This window comes from Mytilus californianus, unplaced genomic scaffold (genome assembly GCF_021869535.1).
Source record: "Mytilus californianus isolate M0D057914Y unplaced genomic scaffold, xbMytCali1.0.p SCAF_2, whole genome shotgun sequence".
NCBI classification, from domain to species: Eukaryota; Metazoa; Mollusca; class Bivalvia; order Mytilida; family Mytilidae; genus Mytilus; species Mytilus californianus.
Window position 1 is genome coordinate 61124056 of NW_026262668.1, and position 15693 is coordinate 61139748.

The 15693-nt window shown below is 32.8% G+C and overlaps 1 protein-coding gene across 1 annotated transcript in view; it reads left to right on the plus strand.

Moving 5' to 3' along the window:
* LOC127729013 (uncharacterized) overlaps positions 1-15693 on the plus strand; it is a 75100-nt gene that overhangs the window by 44362 nt on the left and 15045 nt on the right. The window contains exons 12-19 of the mRNA XM_052236586.1: positions 641-823; positions 2685-3390; positions 6616-6833; positions 7370-7537; positions 10699-10966; positions 11147-11313; positions 14841-14977; positions 15497-15646. Coding sequence (XP_052092546.1) covers positions 641-823; positions 2685-3390; positions 6616-6833; positions 7370-7537; positions 10699-10966; positions 11147-11313; positions 14841-14977; positions 15497-15646 — 1997 coding nt within the window. The remainder of the gene's footprint in view (positions 1-640; positions 824-2684; positions 3391-6615; positions 6834-7369; positions 7538-10698; positions 10967-11146; positions 11314-14840; positions 14978-15496; positions 15647-15693) is intronic.

Sequence of the window (15693 nt, forward strand, 5' to 3'; positions counted from 1 at the left end):
TTCGGACAATAACTCAAAAGTACTTTGAGAAGTTTTCATGAAACTTTGGTGACTGGTTTATATCTATTAAAATAAGCTCCCTTTAGTTATTATATAAATTTCTGATATGACATTGAGGAGTTACAGAACTTTTTTTTTCGTTGAAAAAGCGACGGGCGTATCATGCGCTCATGGCGCAGCTCTTTGTTACACATTTTCTTACAAATTATAACGGATAGAGAGAAACGTTAAATAGCAATAAGGACCAGTTAGTCGACTCCTAATTATGACGATTTTTACCTTTTTTTCATGTTGGCCTCTTATCTTAAAAACTATAAAAGATATATGAACACTTAGAATAGCAAAAACGATCAGCAAGACAAGATCAACAAATAAGTCAAATATTGCCGAAATTTTTAGTAAACTCAATACAGGTTTGATTGCTTTTGAATGACGATGTGTTTACCCTTTTGTTTGTTTTGGTTTCTAACTAAAGAAGACTGGTAATTTTAAATAGAACACCTGTAATACTTGGAACAAGGCGTGGTTTCTTATGGGCACGTATGTTTGTTAAGAAATATTTCAGTACAACTTAAAAGTAAACAAATCCTGTTCTTATTGAGTCAGAGTTTTAATTCAAACTTTGTATTTGTTTTATTAGGTTGCTAGTCACCCAGTGGAACCATCAAGAAATGGATCATTTAATTGGACAGTACTGGGAATGAGATGTGTGCCACATTATGTAACATGGAATGCTGTCATAGAAAATAACACTGTTGTATTCAAAAATATAACATCCTTAGTAAATGTAGGGGAGCAACATATTTTCAGTATCTCCAGTCGTGTAAGTATGCAAAACTTTAAAATATTCGTCTAGAGCTAATTATCAGTAGGTATGTGCATCATTTATAAGATTGTCTCAGTTTTTCTTCTACTTTTAAATGAAAAGATAAATGGGATTACATATACCTTTCTTACTTCTGTTTAATCAGTTGTGTATTTTGTGTACTAAGCAATCTCCCCCTTAGCAGCTTTTTAGCTCATTACTTGGCGTCCGTCGTCCGTCGTCTGTTAACTTTTACAAATATCTTCTATCATGCCATCCTGCAGCTTTTCATTTTCAGTGTCATATAATTGTTTCAAAATCAATTGGCAATTTTTAGAGAAGGAAAATTGTATACTAACATGTGAACTTATTAAATGCCCCTAAAACAACCTTTTTATGTTAAGTTTTGGAGAAAAAGATCCATTGGTCCCAAGTCCAATATATATATATATATATATACGTCTTAACATGTGACAACTTTATGACAGACATTCTCCATCAGATAACTCGTGGTTAGACAGGCTAAACACCATAATTGAGACCCAATATAAAAATAAGGAGATGTGGTATGATTGTCAATGAGACAACTATCCACCAAAGTTCAAATGAAGTGGATGTTAGCAATTGTAGGCAACTGTACGACCTTCAACAATAAAACAAAAACCATTCCGTATAGTCGGCTATAAAAGGCCCCGACATGAAAAATATGAAAAATTCAATTGAGAAAACTAACGGCCTAATTTATAACAAAACAATTTACGAAAAAAACAAATATGACAGACATGAACCAACGACAACCACTGTTCACCAATTCACCACAATTTTAGTCGTCTAGGACCTGAACATTGCAGGTGGTGTTGCCACGATGTCACAGAAGCAAGGGTTCAAATCCTGCTGAGGGAAGAACACAAATTGACAGATCTTACATTGTTGGGCTAAATTTGAGACGAATTATATATATATATTATGTATATATGTTAGACTCAGATCGATGTCCGGTCTCTAATTGACGTCCGTTCCTCAAATCGACGTCCAATGTACAGACACGTTCTAAAACCTGTGTCCAATATTTGTACCCCCAATCGACGTCCAATATGACGCCGTGTATTACACTACCAAAACGATATCCTATCGATAGGAGTATCCGCTCATTGATCAACAAAATAGACAACATCCCGTCCCAAATAATCACCTAAATAAAAATAAAAGGACAAACACCAGTAATTGACAATAAGACAAGCACTGACGTCATATTACATGTACATGCATATAAATATTTTGGTGAAAGAAGTTAATCAACTCGATCTACCGGTTGTCTTATTCCTTTCATTTTCATTTAAATAAATGACATGTGGATATACGACAATGAGACAACAACCCAACGACAAATATAATAGAAAGACATCTAGGGAGCAATATACAGTCTCAAACAATTAACAGAATAAAGAAATACAGTCAATAGTTGAAAAGTATTAATATTTGGACTCTGCAAGATATAAAATCTTATCTTTTTAACAACTGTTTTAGTTTTAGGTTAAACCAAACCATTTGTTTTCGGAAAATACCTGTTTCAAATCAGAAATATGACAGTTGTTTTCATTCAAATTGTGACGTAATATTGTGGCAAGTCCGTAAAAGGGACGTCGATTGGAGAAGCCAAATATTGGACGTCGATTAGAGGGGCATAAAATAAGTCGTCGATTTGGAATCTTATTTCATTATAACGTCATATTTGGACGTCGATTTGAGAAACTGACGTCGATTAGAGACCGAACGTTGATCTGAGTCTTACATATATACTAAACATTAAATCTGCATCCACACAAGTATAAATATATAAAAAAAAATACTTTTAATTAATATAATTTTATATAAATAGGTAGATGGAATTTATGGAACCTATTTCCAGTCAGCAAAGATGTCAAGTACTGTCAAAAATATTTTCTTGGATTCCTTTGATGCCTTTGAAACTTATACATTTGATTTTATTGTGACAGAAGCCCGACCACTGAATGGACGAATTTATATAATATTTTCAACTCCAGAAGGAACAGAAACAAGGCTTCAAGTGAACATGCAATTCTCAATACGTAAACCACTGCTTGTATTCACACCTGCTACACTAAGAGAAAACATTGTACGTGGAACTCAGAAAATACTAGATGTTCAGGTTCACAATGATGGGGAAGTTGCTGCGACGAATGTCAAAGTATCTCTTCCAAATGATAACAGACTTTCCCTGGTTTCGTTTGCAACAATTGGCAGTCTAGACAGCAATGAAAACAATAATGGGATCACGATAGGTCCAAATGAAATAGCCATGATGTCTTTAGTTGTCACAACTGGTTTAAATGATGGATTGGGGGAGATGAGAGGTACCATAGTTTTGAACACAGATCTAACAGTAGCATCGATATCCTATAGATTTTATATCACATCAATAATAAAGCTGAATCTGACTATTACGATGAAAGATGAGTATACATACTTTGCATCTGGTGCACCACTGGTGAGTGGAGCTGAAGTTCGATTAATTAATCCGAGAAGACAATATTCAGAGAAAAGATTCACAACAAATGAGACAGGTTATTGATATATCTTATTTAGAAAATCAGTCATTTTGTTAGAATTGGTTAGGGAAAAACATATTAAATTGCATTGAGGTAGTTTTAAGAAATGTAAATACTTTTTAATGCTACTCCAAACTTCATGGGATTACTGTGTAATTACAATTTTAGTGAGTGCCAATTTTCTGATTGGTGAAAACATCGTTTCTTCGTGGGGTTTAACATTTCTGTTTTAAAGATTATCACATTCATAGTAATGGAAAGTATTATTTAAGTTTTGTACCTGAAATGATGATTGTAAATATGAAATTAGTATCATATGTTTATACCATTTCTTGCATCATTTAGATAACATCAGAAAATATATATGTTTCTTAATTTCTTGAATTCTCATATAAGGGCAATTACTCCAATATGGAGTTTTCTGTTAGTTTTGGTACAAATAGACAGTACGTAGATCTCAACATTTGGTCATTTCTGTTCATGTCCGATTATTTGTTATCTATAGCGGTTTTTATGATAATAGACAAAACTGGCACTTTACCCTATGCTTTATTTTTAAGCCATGTCGACCATTTTGGTTGGATGGCAGGATTCCTTAACATGTTTTGAAACTAAATACTCGAATAACGATTGTACCCAAGTTTAAATCAGTTGGCCCTTTTATTCAGCGGAGAAGATTTATGTAAAATTTGAAGGGCAACGACAGACGCTAATTGGTAATAATACCTCACTTGCCCCATCAATTTTGTAGTTTGCAGAAAGCTTTGAGCTTGATATTTTTATGAAATCATCAATTGTTTTGTTTTATAACCTATTTTTTAAAACCATTATCAGTAGCATAATCACAAAAAATTACCGGCACCTAAGAAAATTATAATTAATGTTAAAGTGATTATAAAATTTGAAATTCAACAATTTTTAAGCACGTCTAATGATAGTTCTTGCTAGCTTTTTTTTGTATATTTACACGTTTTAAACAATGTAATGTGCCAAACTGACAAGCTCTCGTTTGATTTTAACATTTTTGAAATAGGTTGTTCATACTTCTCATGTCTAGTAAATGTGCTAACATTAAATGATAAAAAATGGGTTATATCTTAAGAGCAATTTATCTAAGTTGATGTCATTAGTTTTGTCTATTTGCTGGCTAGTTTGGTATTTCTACTAATAAGTAAGAGTACTGATACAATACCAATATGAGTGCAACGGTCATGATTAATACACAATTACACTCAGTCGAGTTTTAATTGAAATCCCCTACTCTTTAATGTCAATCCCATTTGACCACATTACATAAGACCTGCATTACATAGTTGAACAGATACTTTAAATAAACAACTTAATACAAATTCTTGACCTCAATACTGTGTAAGATGGTCAATATATAGAAATGATAGGTTTGATTATCTGCATATAATTGATTTTGATTTATACCACCTAAAATTATTCTGTTAATTATTTGCTAAACATGAATTGGTTCTACGTTATATTATAATTCGTTTCTGTGTGTGTTACATTTTAATGTTGTGTTTCTGTTGTGTCGTAGTTCTCCTCTTATATTTGATGTGTTTCCCTCAGTTTTAGTTTGTAACCCGGATTTGTTTTTTTCTCAATCGATTTATGAATTTCGAACAGCGGTATACTACTGTTGCCTTTATTTAATCCTTATGTTGTCTGTTGTCATTGGATTCATGATTTATGATCTTTTCGGTAATCTTTTCTATCAGTTGTTTTTTAATAGAAATCCTGTTCCGAGCTCAAATTTACTTTTCGGGCTAAAATCATTAATCATTTTGAGGCGCTATAGTGGCAGGGTGGTCTAAATAGTTCAACTAATGTATCACAAGCCTATCAAGGCTGAAGATGTGAGTTTGAACCCCGCACGTTGCATGTGTATTCGACTCCAGTCTTAAATGACTGGGACTGCCCAAGGTCGGTGGTTGTCTCCAGGTACTCCTCCAATTAAAACTGACCGCCACTAAATAGCCAATTGTGGTTCTGAAAGTGGCATTAAACCCCATAAATCAATCAATTAATAATTTATCCCGAGTTTTGATAGCTGTTTTGAAATGTTAAACAGGAGTTTGTACAAAGAAAAAAATTAAATGGTCCCAATAGCTAAATCCGTAAGGGTGACAATTCAATCTCATATATTAAAAGGATGAACAGTTGCTATTTCTAAATAAAAAACAAACTCATCATAGATACCAGGTTTAACATTGTGTACGCCTGACGCGTGTTGCGTCTAAAAAAGACTCATCAGTGACACTCTAATCAAATAGTTAAAAAGACCAAATAAAGTACGAAGTTGAATAGCATTGAGGCCTAAAAAGTAAAATCACAAAAATACTGAAAATTTCCGGAAGATTTTGCCAAATTCAGCTAAGGTAATCTATTCCTTGGGAAGAAAGTCCTAAATATACCAAAATATTCTAAGTTTTGTAAACAGTTAATTTATGAATATGACCATATCAATGATATGATTGTAGATAAGAGAATTATCTACAAAAGTTTACTTAACTGTTGAAAATGATACATTTAAATAACAAGAATTTGCTCGAATACAATTTATCAAATTAAGAATCATTTTTACCCATAAATGTATATTGCTTTGAGTACTTGAAAAGAGGTCTTCCAACAACTGCTGCTACGAGTATAGGCAGGCATAAAAACATAATAACACAGGAACTATCAGCTTACATGAGTGTGTAAAGAAATAATGTAATGTAATGGTTGACACTGTGGATGTTCAGTTCAGTTTGGTGAATCACATCACCGACGATGCTTTAAAAGCTTTAAATGTTTTAAACAAAGTATTTGTTTTCTTTCACATAACCCTATAACAACTTTTAACTGCATCTCCTTTTTATTTATTCTTAGAATTGTATTTTTTTTAGTTACGGGGCTCTAATGGTTGATACAGTCGTGGTTTTGGTCATACTTCATTGATAAAATTTCTTTGGCGAATCCCCTGATCCATTACTTGTTATTTTTTTTTTTTAACCAGACATTCATCAACTTGTACTCAGGGCAGCGGTTTTTCCTATTACACCACTTTTAAAAGTTGAAGACGTCTGATTTTATGCAGAGGAGAATCTTGAAATCAATAATTTGATATTACTTTTTAGTTAAAACCTTCCTATGTATTTTCCGTAAAAAGCTATGAAATTTTTATCGATGTGATTATTTAAAATCATACAAAATATCATACAATCTGATATGGTATGTTTTATGTTGTAGGATTTGTAATATTTGAAGATATACACGAAGACCAGTATACTCTTTATGCACAAGCAGTGGGTCATAGTTCATATTCAGCTGTCATCATAGCATCATCTGACAGTGATAAACAGGAAGTTTTCTTGCAACGGATAGCTGTAAAATACACCTGGACAGTAACACCAACTACAGTCCAAGATAAATATGTCATCACATTGGAATCTACTTTTGAAACTCATGTAAGCTGATAGATCCTGTGTTAATATGTTTGTATGCCTGCCTATAATTGTAGGGGGCCATGGTGTCTGGTTCCTTTATGCCTCCGCCTTAATGATGTGATAGTGATGTTAAAATACAAGGTGTCCTTCCGTGTATCTGTGTATCAATGCGTCCGTCCATACTGTCTTGTAAAGGCATACCATTTTTGCATGATTGTTATGAAATTCATATCAAAGTTAATAATCATATTGAGAAATAGGCACAATTTGTATTACTTTGAGGTCACTGGCACATTCAGCTTGGTAAACCCTCGAAGTAATAGAAGGATAAGTTTTCAGATCAGGTGATATTTAAAAGTAATGAATCGATACATAGAGTTCTGTATGAAGTTTCATCATGCAATGCGTTGTTTTCTTTCCATATAAAATTTGAATTACTAGTATATTGTGATAAAGTTCATGCTATGCGTCTAATAACATATATTAAAGAATGACTTTATAAGTTTTAACCATGCATAAACAGTGATAACTTGTTTGCTATATTTGTAACCCTACAGGTCCCAATGCCAGTAGTTACAGTAGACCCTGCAAAGGTGAATACTATTCCATATGAATTGGGTGAAGAAGATACCCTCGAGTTTACTATTACTAATCACGGGTTGATCAGAGCCGATGATGTCAGATTTGCTTTGCCTTTAAACCATGCTTATCTCAATTTCAATATGGTAAGTAGTTATAAATAATTGAACTTAAAAGAATATATTCTGGAAAAGTAAAGTGAACATCTACAGATCCCCATTTGTCTTGCAATAAGCATTTTTGTCCCGCTTGCAACGAAAGAGTTCAATATTAAGTTTTCATAGTTTTGTCATTTTATCCGATACTATATAAGCAATAGGTCAACTGTATTTGGTGTATGAAATGATTGTAAGGTGTACATGTCTGTCTGATAGATTTCATATGACCTTGACCCCATTTTCATCGTGCATTGATCAATGTTTAGTTTTTGTGGTTTTGTTTGTTTCTCAGGTACTACAAACAATATGACCACTCTGTTTGGTGTATGGAACGATTATAAGGTGTATATGTCTGTCTGGCATGATTTATGTGACCTTGAACACATTTTCATGGATCATTGATAATGTTAATTTTATATGACATTTGTAGCAAAACCATTATTTAAACTCTTCAAAAATACCAAGATTAAAATTGTGTACGACAGACACGCGTTTCGTCTACAAATGACTGATCAGTGACGCTCGAATAATAAATGAAAGAAATAAAACGGCCAAATAAATTACAGACTTTCAACATCCATCCAATCCTAATTCAAGCATGCGAGACATTTCAGCGTTTGCACTCTTGTTTGAGTCTAACTATGTAACAAAATTAAAGCAAGATCAAATATAATTTGTACATAAGAAAGTTTCAATTGAGATGCCGCTCAAAAATGATAAAAAAAATTGATATTTTTATTTTACATTATGGACCACTTATTAACCCAGGTAGCCAAAATGACCCGTCTAAGCTTTTTCCACCCTGTAATTGCATCGTTCATGCCTTATCCATTATAAGCCATTTCTCATAAACTTATGGCAAATCTCTTACTTTGAAAGCACTAGAATTGAATCCTGTATGGTATAGAACCACTAATCCAGGCCCGGTCGGAAAGAACATACAAGAAAGTAGTACATATTTCAAACAAAATAGTTCCTCCGCATAGCTGCATCTTTGTCAATAGGTGAAATATTAGGATAGTTTTGGTATCAAATGAAAGCCTTGGGACTTGGGATCACTGTAGAACTCTCTTTGAAAGTTTTTTTTTAATAATAAAGAAGTATATAAAATTATAATAGAAGGGCACATTTTCCCTGTTGTTCAGATCAGAAGTACCGGTTTTTTTACTATCAAACTTCCGGGAACCAGTACGCTCTAATATGCAATTAAAGGTATGTTGAATTTTTCAGCAGAAGTCAGGATAAGGTATAGTTTTAACATGAAATGACTGCCACTTTATTTGAACTTAAGACAAAGTAGCAATTAATGCTTGAAATTGCAGAATTTAACATAGAAAGCAATGGGGCTATGATTTAGTGGTTTTATACCTTATAAGAGTTAGAAAATATGACCTCAAATATTCATATGACTTCCTTTATTTTCTGAAAAAGGAAAATTGGACAAACAATCCAATACAAAAAAATGTTAAAGGTCATTGAAGGCGTGTGCAGGAAAAATACTTTCTTAAAATGATACATTTATGATCCTCGTCAAGAATATTGGTTGATGTTCCTTTATTCCTTCATGCATAGCCACCACCATTATGGAAAAAATAGAAAATTTGTTACAAATCATGTAAAGAGCAAATTGCTGCAAAACTTTGTTTCAGTGGTACTTCTTTTTAAACAAATGGTTAAAGGCACCCAGTTAAATGAAATTAGGAAGTTTGACCAAATATGAATAACCTAATTTTAACATTATCCACTCTTCAGCATAAATATGTCAAATAAGGCATTCACCCAATAATTATCCTTATACGCCAAGATTTTTTTATGACTCAAAAGACAAATATACTGCAAAACTGAATTAATTTTCCCAGGAAACAATAGAATGTTACTTGTTTTTTTCATTTGTAATTTTCAATGGTGCCAGATGCACTTGACCTATGATAAGTGAGCTGGAAAATCTACAGTATACCCATAGGAAATGGTGATTTTAATATGTGACTGATTTTGGGTAATGGCCGACTTTAGGGAACTGAAGGATATAAAGTACAAACTACTTACAGTGCAACAAAACGTTTGTAAAATTATGGCTAACTATCTTCTTTAGAAATTATGGTTCACTAGAACACACCCGCGACGTCGCGGGTCCGTGACTGAATTAGAGTATCTAATTATGATAAAGCCTTATTTTTAGTCTGGAATTTTAGTAATAATAAAGTCATGTTGATTATAAGAGGCACGGTTTTTCTTTGATTTCAAAATCTTTCTGTTTGAACCCGTCGACCTGGAAATTATTAATTATTTGTAATATTAAATATTTAGAAAACAAAAGGTCTGGAGTGGTGTAATTTGTAATCAACAGCATTGTTCTATATTAGTTATATATAAAGTTGAATTCTTTGATTCGTCGTTTTTTACGTCATGCTGGCTAACAAATTGGAAACTGTACCTACGCCTTATTTTAAGTCTGGATTTTTAGTATTCCTATTGTTACTTATAAAGTCAAACTGATTAAAGTACTACAACCGGAAACAATGTGACAATGATTGAATTTAGTAGTGTCAACCCTATTTAATGACGAAGTTCAGGTGTGATTATGACCCGTGTTTATAGCAAATCTAATATACACCGTTTGGTGGTGCGCTTTATAGGACAGTACGTCGACTGAGCATGCGCGAAGGCGTATAATACACGGATCGATAACGGTCTCCGAATTTGGATATTTTCTCAAAAGTTGGCGTTTTCTGTGGAAAAAAGATTGTTTCAAAGACATATTTAGGAAGTACAAAACACTACATTTATACGTCATATCACAAATATTTCCGACTTTGTATGGTTTCAGAGGAGTTGCGGCTCAATGAAATCGGTCTCTTCCTTTAGTAGTATAGATGACCCGCATCCCTCTTCAGTTGTATTACAGACAGCTACAAAAGCAGTACACTTCCACCTGAGCCATCACTTAGTCTAAATTCTTATTGATTTTAAATTTCAGAAAATTCAGTATTGGGCCAGCTAGTTGCACATTAAGTAAGGCGATTACACAAGTTTAATGGGGTTGAGAGGGGCTGCCATGTTGCCAATAGTCTTAAATGATAGTGAGCAATTCATGTTTTATCAAGCCTCAAATATAGATTTGAGCTCAACAAAATTCTCTTTTCATTCAGACTGTTGATGAGATTGGCAGCGTCCCAGCAAACACGTCAATCAAAGTATTGATTTTAGTGACACCAAAGAATACAAGAAAGAAAAGAAGTTTAATTGCAGCTTCAGTATGTGGAATGGCTGTATTGTATGACTATATATGTGGCAGTAAACAGACAAGAAATCTTGACATAACATTAACACGAGAATATCCTGGCCGACCACCTCTTCCATGTGGTAGAGGTGGTGGTGGGAGAGATGGTGGTGGTGCAGAAGGAGGAGGAGTATCTTGTGAGTATTTTATTACTATCTTAATTATTATTCCTAAGAATGTGTATCTGGGATGTCATCATTCTATAAAAGGATGATGTGATGTAATTTTTTTTCTAAATGTGACGAAAGTTTTAGATCTATTTATGAGAATATATTTATAACTAGTAACTGAAATATTTGATTATTTTTTCATTGTAGATTCTGGGGGATATTCTGGAACAGGATCTGGATCATCAATAACATATAATCCTGTGACACCACTTTCATGTGACTGTGCAGCTACTTTGATTAAAAGTTGTGCTTTGGGTTTTCATCCTATTGCAGGATGTGGGCTAGCTTTATCATCTTTGGCAACATCATTTAGTGTAAGAACATTTTTATGTTTATACCCCCGCTCCGAATTACCTTAATACTTATATATTCTAACATACAATAACCATGTATGAAATTTGTATTGCATCAAGGGAACTACAAATAAGAGCTTCCTGAAATTTGTTATCATGCATCTGGTTGGTTTGGTATACCATGTAATGCGTTTTTAAATGCATCTCTCAACAATTTCCTGTTTACCGTTTTTGACACGGACTTTGTCCTTTCATATCATAGGGGTGAACATCCACCATACACAACTCTGCTTAAACAAGTGAACGGATTGTAATCAAGCTTTTGCTTATTCTTCATGACGTAATGCCATTGTGCATCTTCTATTCTACTTTCTGATCGGAACGATTTCTGAGATTTCATACACAAAATTGGACTTGCCCCTGATGGATTCCAATCAAACTTTCCCGGATTTTTCACGACATAATGCCATTCTGCACTATTTTGGAGTTTCCAATACAAAACATGTACTTTGACCTTTCATAGTATAGAAAGTGAATAGATGTTTTCAATGAATACAATTTTAACAAAAAAAAAGGCATTTCTGAGTTTTAAAGTCACATCTGGTGTACCTTAAACCTTTTATTTTTTCAAGTCATTTCAGCATAACCAATATTATGATACAATTTTGCTAAAAAAATATTTGCGAAATTTACTTTCAGTGTATGAAAACGCACTCTGTGATCAAATAATTGATTTTGATGTCAAAATATGTTTTTGTAACATATCATTCGTGACGAAACAGGCATGTGAAAATAAGGGAAATTGTAGTAAATGATAGATCTTTAATTGTCCCTATTGAATTCATATACACACTTTTCACAGGATTTATAAATTTATATATGATATAAGGATGTACATATGTTATCCTGGATTTGACTGTCTCATTATTCCCAAATTACTTTTAAGTTTAGTTTATTGCCAATCAGATTCAATGGTTGGAAAAAGGAAAAAAGTTATACAGTGTGGTAATGACAAAATCGATCAATTTAAGTCTGTGCATTAATTAATTTGAATGTGGAAATGTAGTATGATAGCCCTTTATACAGACATACACTAGAGACAGAAGGAGGATTTATACAACTTATAGTTTGATTGCAAATATGATATTTGTATATTTTTATAAATGGTACAAGGAAGGTGACAAACATGATTTTGTGTAAAAGTAAAATGTACTATTTCATGAATAAAACATCGTGAAAACTAGAATAATGTCAATATTTAGGTACACGAGTAATTCCTATGTATGATGAAAACTATGTCATAATTCAAGATAACAAAAATTGTATTTTTTGAAAAAGTAAAAAAGAAATGTACAGACCTGATTTGATGTCATCAAAGTTCTGCACACGAATCTTTTACATTAAGTCATTTTCGTAATAGATAAATATATGCTTTGAACGAGTTGATTCAATGTAGTTGAAACTTTACAGTTTCTGTTCAAACGACAGTGACACCTTTCTGAACAGAATAGAACACAGTCGGGACTGTAAAATTTGTTCGGTTTCAACAAGTGTATAAATTTGCTATTTAACCAGAAATAAAACACAACAATATGATAAATCATATTATGATGTAAGGAAATAGCTAATACAAGCATTTACAGTATAAATAAAACTATAACTAGAATAGTTTCGAAAAGAAGTATTCAAAATACAAAACTTGTATTTATTTACAACAAAAACACAATTCCTGACATTCAATAGCACTTGCAACAGACTTTCGTGATTGACGTCTGATCCCGGCCGTTGTAAAAAGTAAAATCACAAAAGTACTGAACTCCGAGGAAAATTCAAAAAGGAAAGTCCCCAATCAAATGGAAAAAATCAAAAAACGAATGGATAACAACTGACATATTCCTGACTTGGTACAGGCATTTTCTTATGTAGAAAATGGTGGTTTAAACCTGGTTTTAAAGCTAGCTAAACCTCTCACTTGTATGACAGTCGCATCAAATGTAAGTGTTTTCATTGCTACCGTTGCCAACTGTTACACCATTGCATTTGGAAGCGTTAGCTGCATTATAACGGTAGCATTTAATAATCAATTTGACATTTCTACATGGTATCAAAGTCCCATTAGGTTGTTAAATTGTCATTTTTATGTTGAGGATCTTTTCTTGGAAGGTTTCAAATTTGGTAATTTTTTGGGATTCAACCATCAACTGTGTGTTGCATTCCAAAAACAAATTTACGGGATTTTTGTTTTCTTATTCGTGCTTTTCATCCGTAAACTACTGTTGCCTTAAGTTTTACAATTGGGAAATATCATTTCGAATTAATGACTTTTAAATGAATGCAACATTTAACTTTTACTAAGAAAACACTTCAATTCATATCAAAAGTCACCTTAGTGCATTCCACATGTTCCATTTCAAAAATTGTTTTCAGATTGGGTAATCAATTTTTAAGTGTGAAACCTGTGTAAACACTTTACATGCATTACTTAAACAGATATTTTGTCATATGTATTGATTGGTTTAGACAGGCTTAATGTCACACATTCAGAATCAGGACTTCAAAAAGAGTTCTTTACTGTTAATAGGGTTTTGTTTACGCATGGTTGATAACAATACATAATATAAATAAGAAGACGTGGTATGAGTGCCAATGAGACAACTCTCCATCCAAGTCACAATGTATCAAAAGAAAACAATTATAGGTCAAAGTACGGCCTTCAACCCGGAGCCTTGGCTTACACCGAATAGCAAGCTATAAAGGGCTTCAAAATAACAAGTGCAAAACAATTCAAACAGGAAAACCAACGGTCTAATTTATATAAAAAACGAGAACACTTATGAACCACACCAACAAACTACAACCACTGAACAACAGGCTCCTAGAGTAGGGCAGGTGCATAAAAATGCAGCTGGTTTAAACGTTTTAACAGGCGCCAACCTTCACCCTAACCTGAGACAATAGTGTAGTATTACAACATAAAAAGACACACTATAAAATATCAATTGAAATGACTTAACTTGTTCAAAAAGACATTTAAACAAAAACAAGTAAACATACACTGAACGAATAAGTTTGATCTATGACACAATATAAATACAATACTAAAACAAAAGATGTAGGAACAGTGTCAAAAAGACAACTCTAACCTGAGACAAATGGCGTTTAGTAAAATAACGTACACAGGTAAATTTAAATATCATAATTTTGTTGTTAGGAGTACGGAACATGGAAATACAGTGGGACTTTGAAATAAGTACAGTTAGCATACAATTAGGGTTGGTTAGACAGTTAGATAGCTTTTGAACACTAGTAAACCAATTTTGATCTGAAACGGCCATTTTGATCTGAAGAGCTCTTAAAAGACTGAATAATACATTACTTTGTCGATTCCAGTCTTTCAGTTAATGTTCAGTACTGTTCAGACACTTCGCTTGGAGTCAGTAAAGACTTAGATTCATTTACTAGTTCATAACATGTTGTTGAATTTGTATTGATTTAACTTTATTTTGCCGAAATATTCCCAGAAATTATTTTGCTTGCTCTTTTAACAGGATGATAGAACTGGAGGAAGTGCACTGATTGGTACACTGAACGCTGGACTTGGACTAATTGATACATTTTTTGGTTGTGTAGCAGGGTTTTTAGGTCCTGCTGGCAGCATTGTCTCAACGCTTTACACAGCTGCTAGGTAATATATTGAAATGTATTGTACATGTTGTAATGGACAAGCCTTTGTTCTCACAAAAACTATTTGTATGAAAAAAGATTTAGAGTAATCTGTTGCCTGAAGATTTATTTTTTTCTCATTTATCTGATTGCAATGTGAACTTTTTAAGTCTTGAAGCAGAAGAAGCTAAAATGAATATTACTATCTCGAGAATATTCATAGTATTTTTTTACAATGTTTATGCTAACACCTTTAAGTTAATAGAATGAAATTTAGGGACATTTAACATTTAACATGCAAAATTGTTTTACAGGGCCAGTATAGTATTTTAAAATTTATGCCATACTTCTCATCTTAACCAATTGTTCTCAAAAGAACAGTTATAATTCTCCATAAATTCTCTTCTGTGTGGTTTATTCCATTTCAGAAATATAATATTGTTTGACTTCTTTGTCATAATGGGTCAAAGTCTGGCAGTAGATTTAATGTCCTAATATGAAAACATTTTATCATTATTCAATATGTTTTGACATTATTCAGATGTCTGGTTGATGTGGCTAATGATTGTGAGAATGGTGGAAGGAGAAGACGTGATGTTAGTAGTGAAGTTGTAAACAATTTGTTAGATGCTGCCAAGCCTGTTGATAATTTTCTGTCTATGATGCAGCAGATTCTTAATGATGAAAACATGTAAATAAAATAATTACATTTTATAGAATTAAGAGATAACCAGGTTT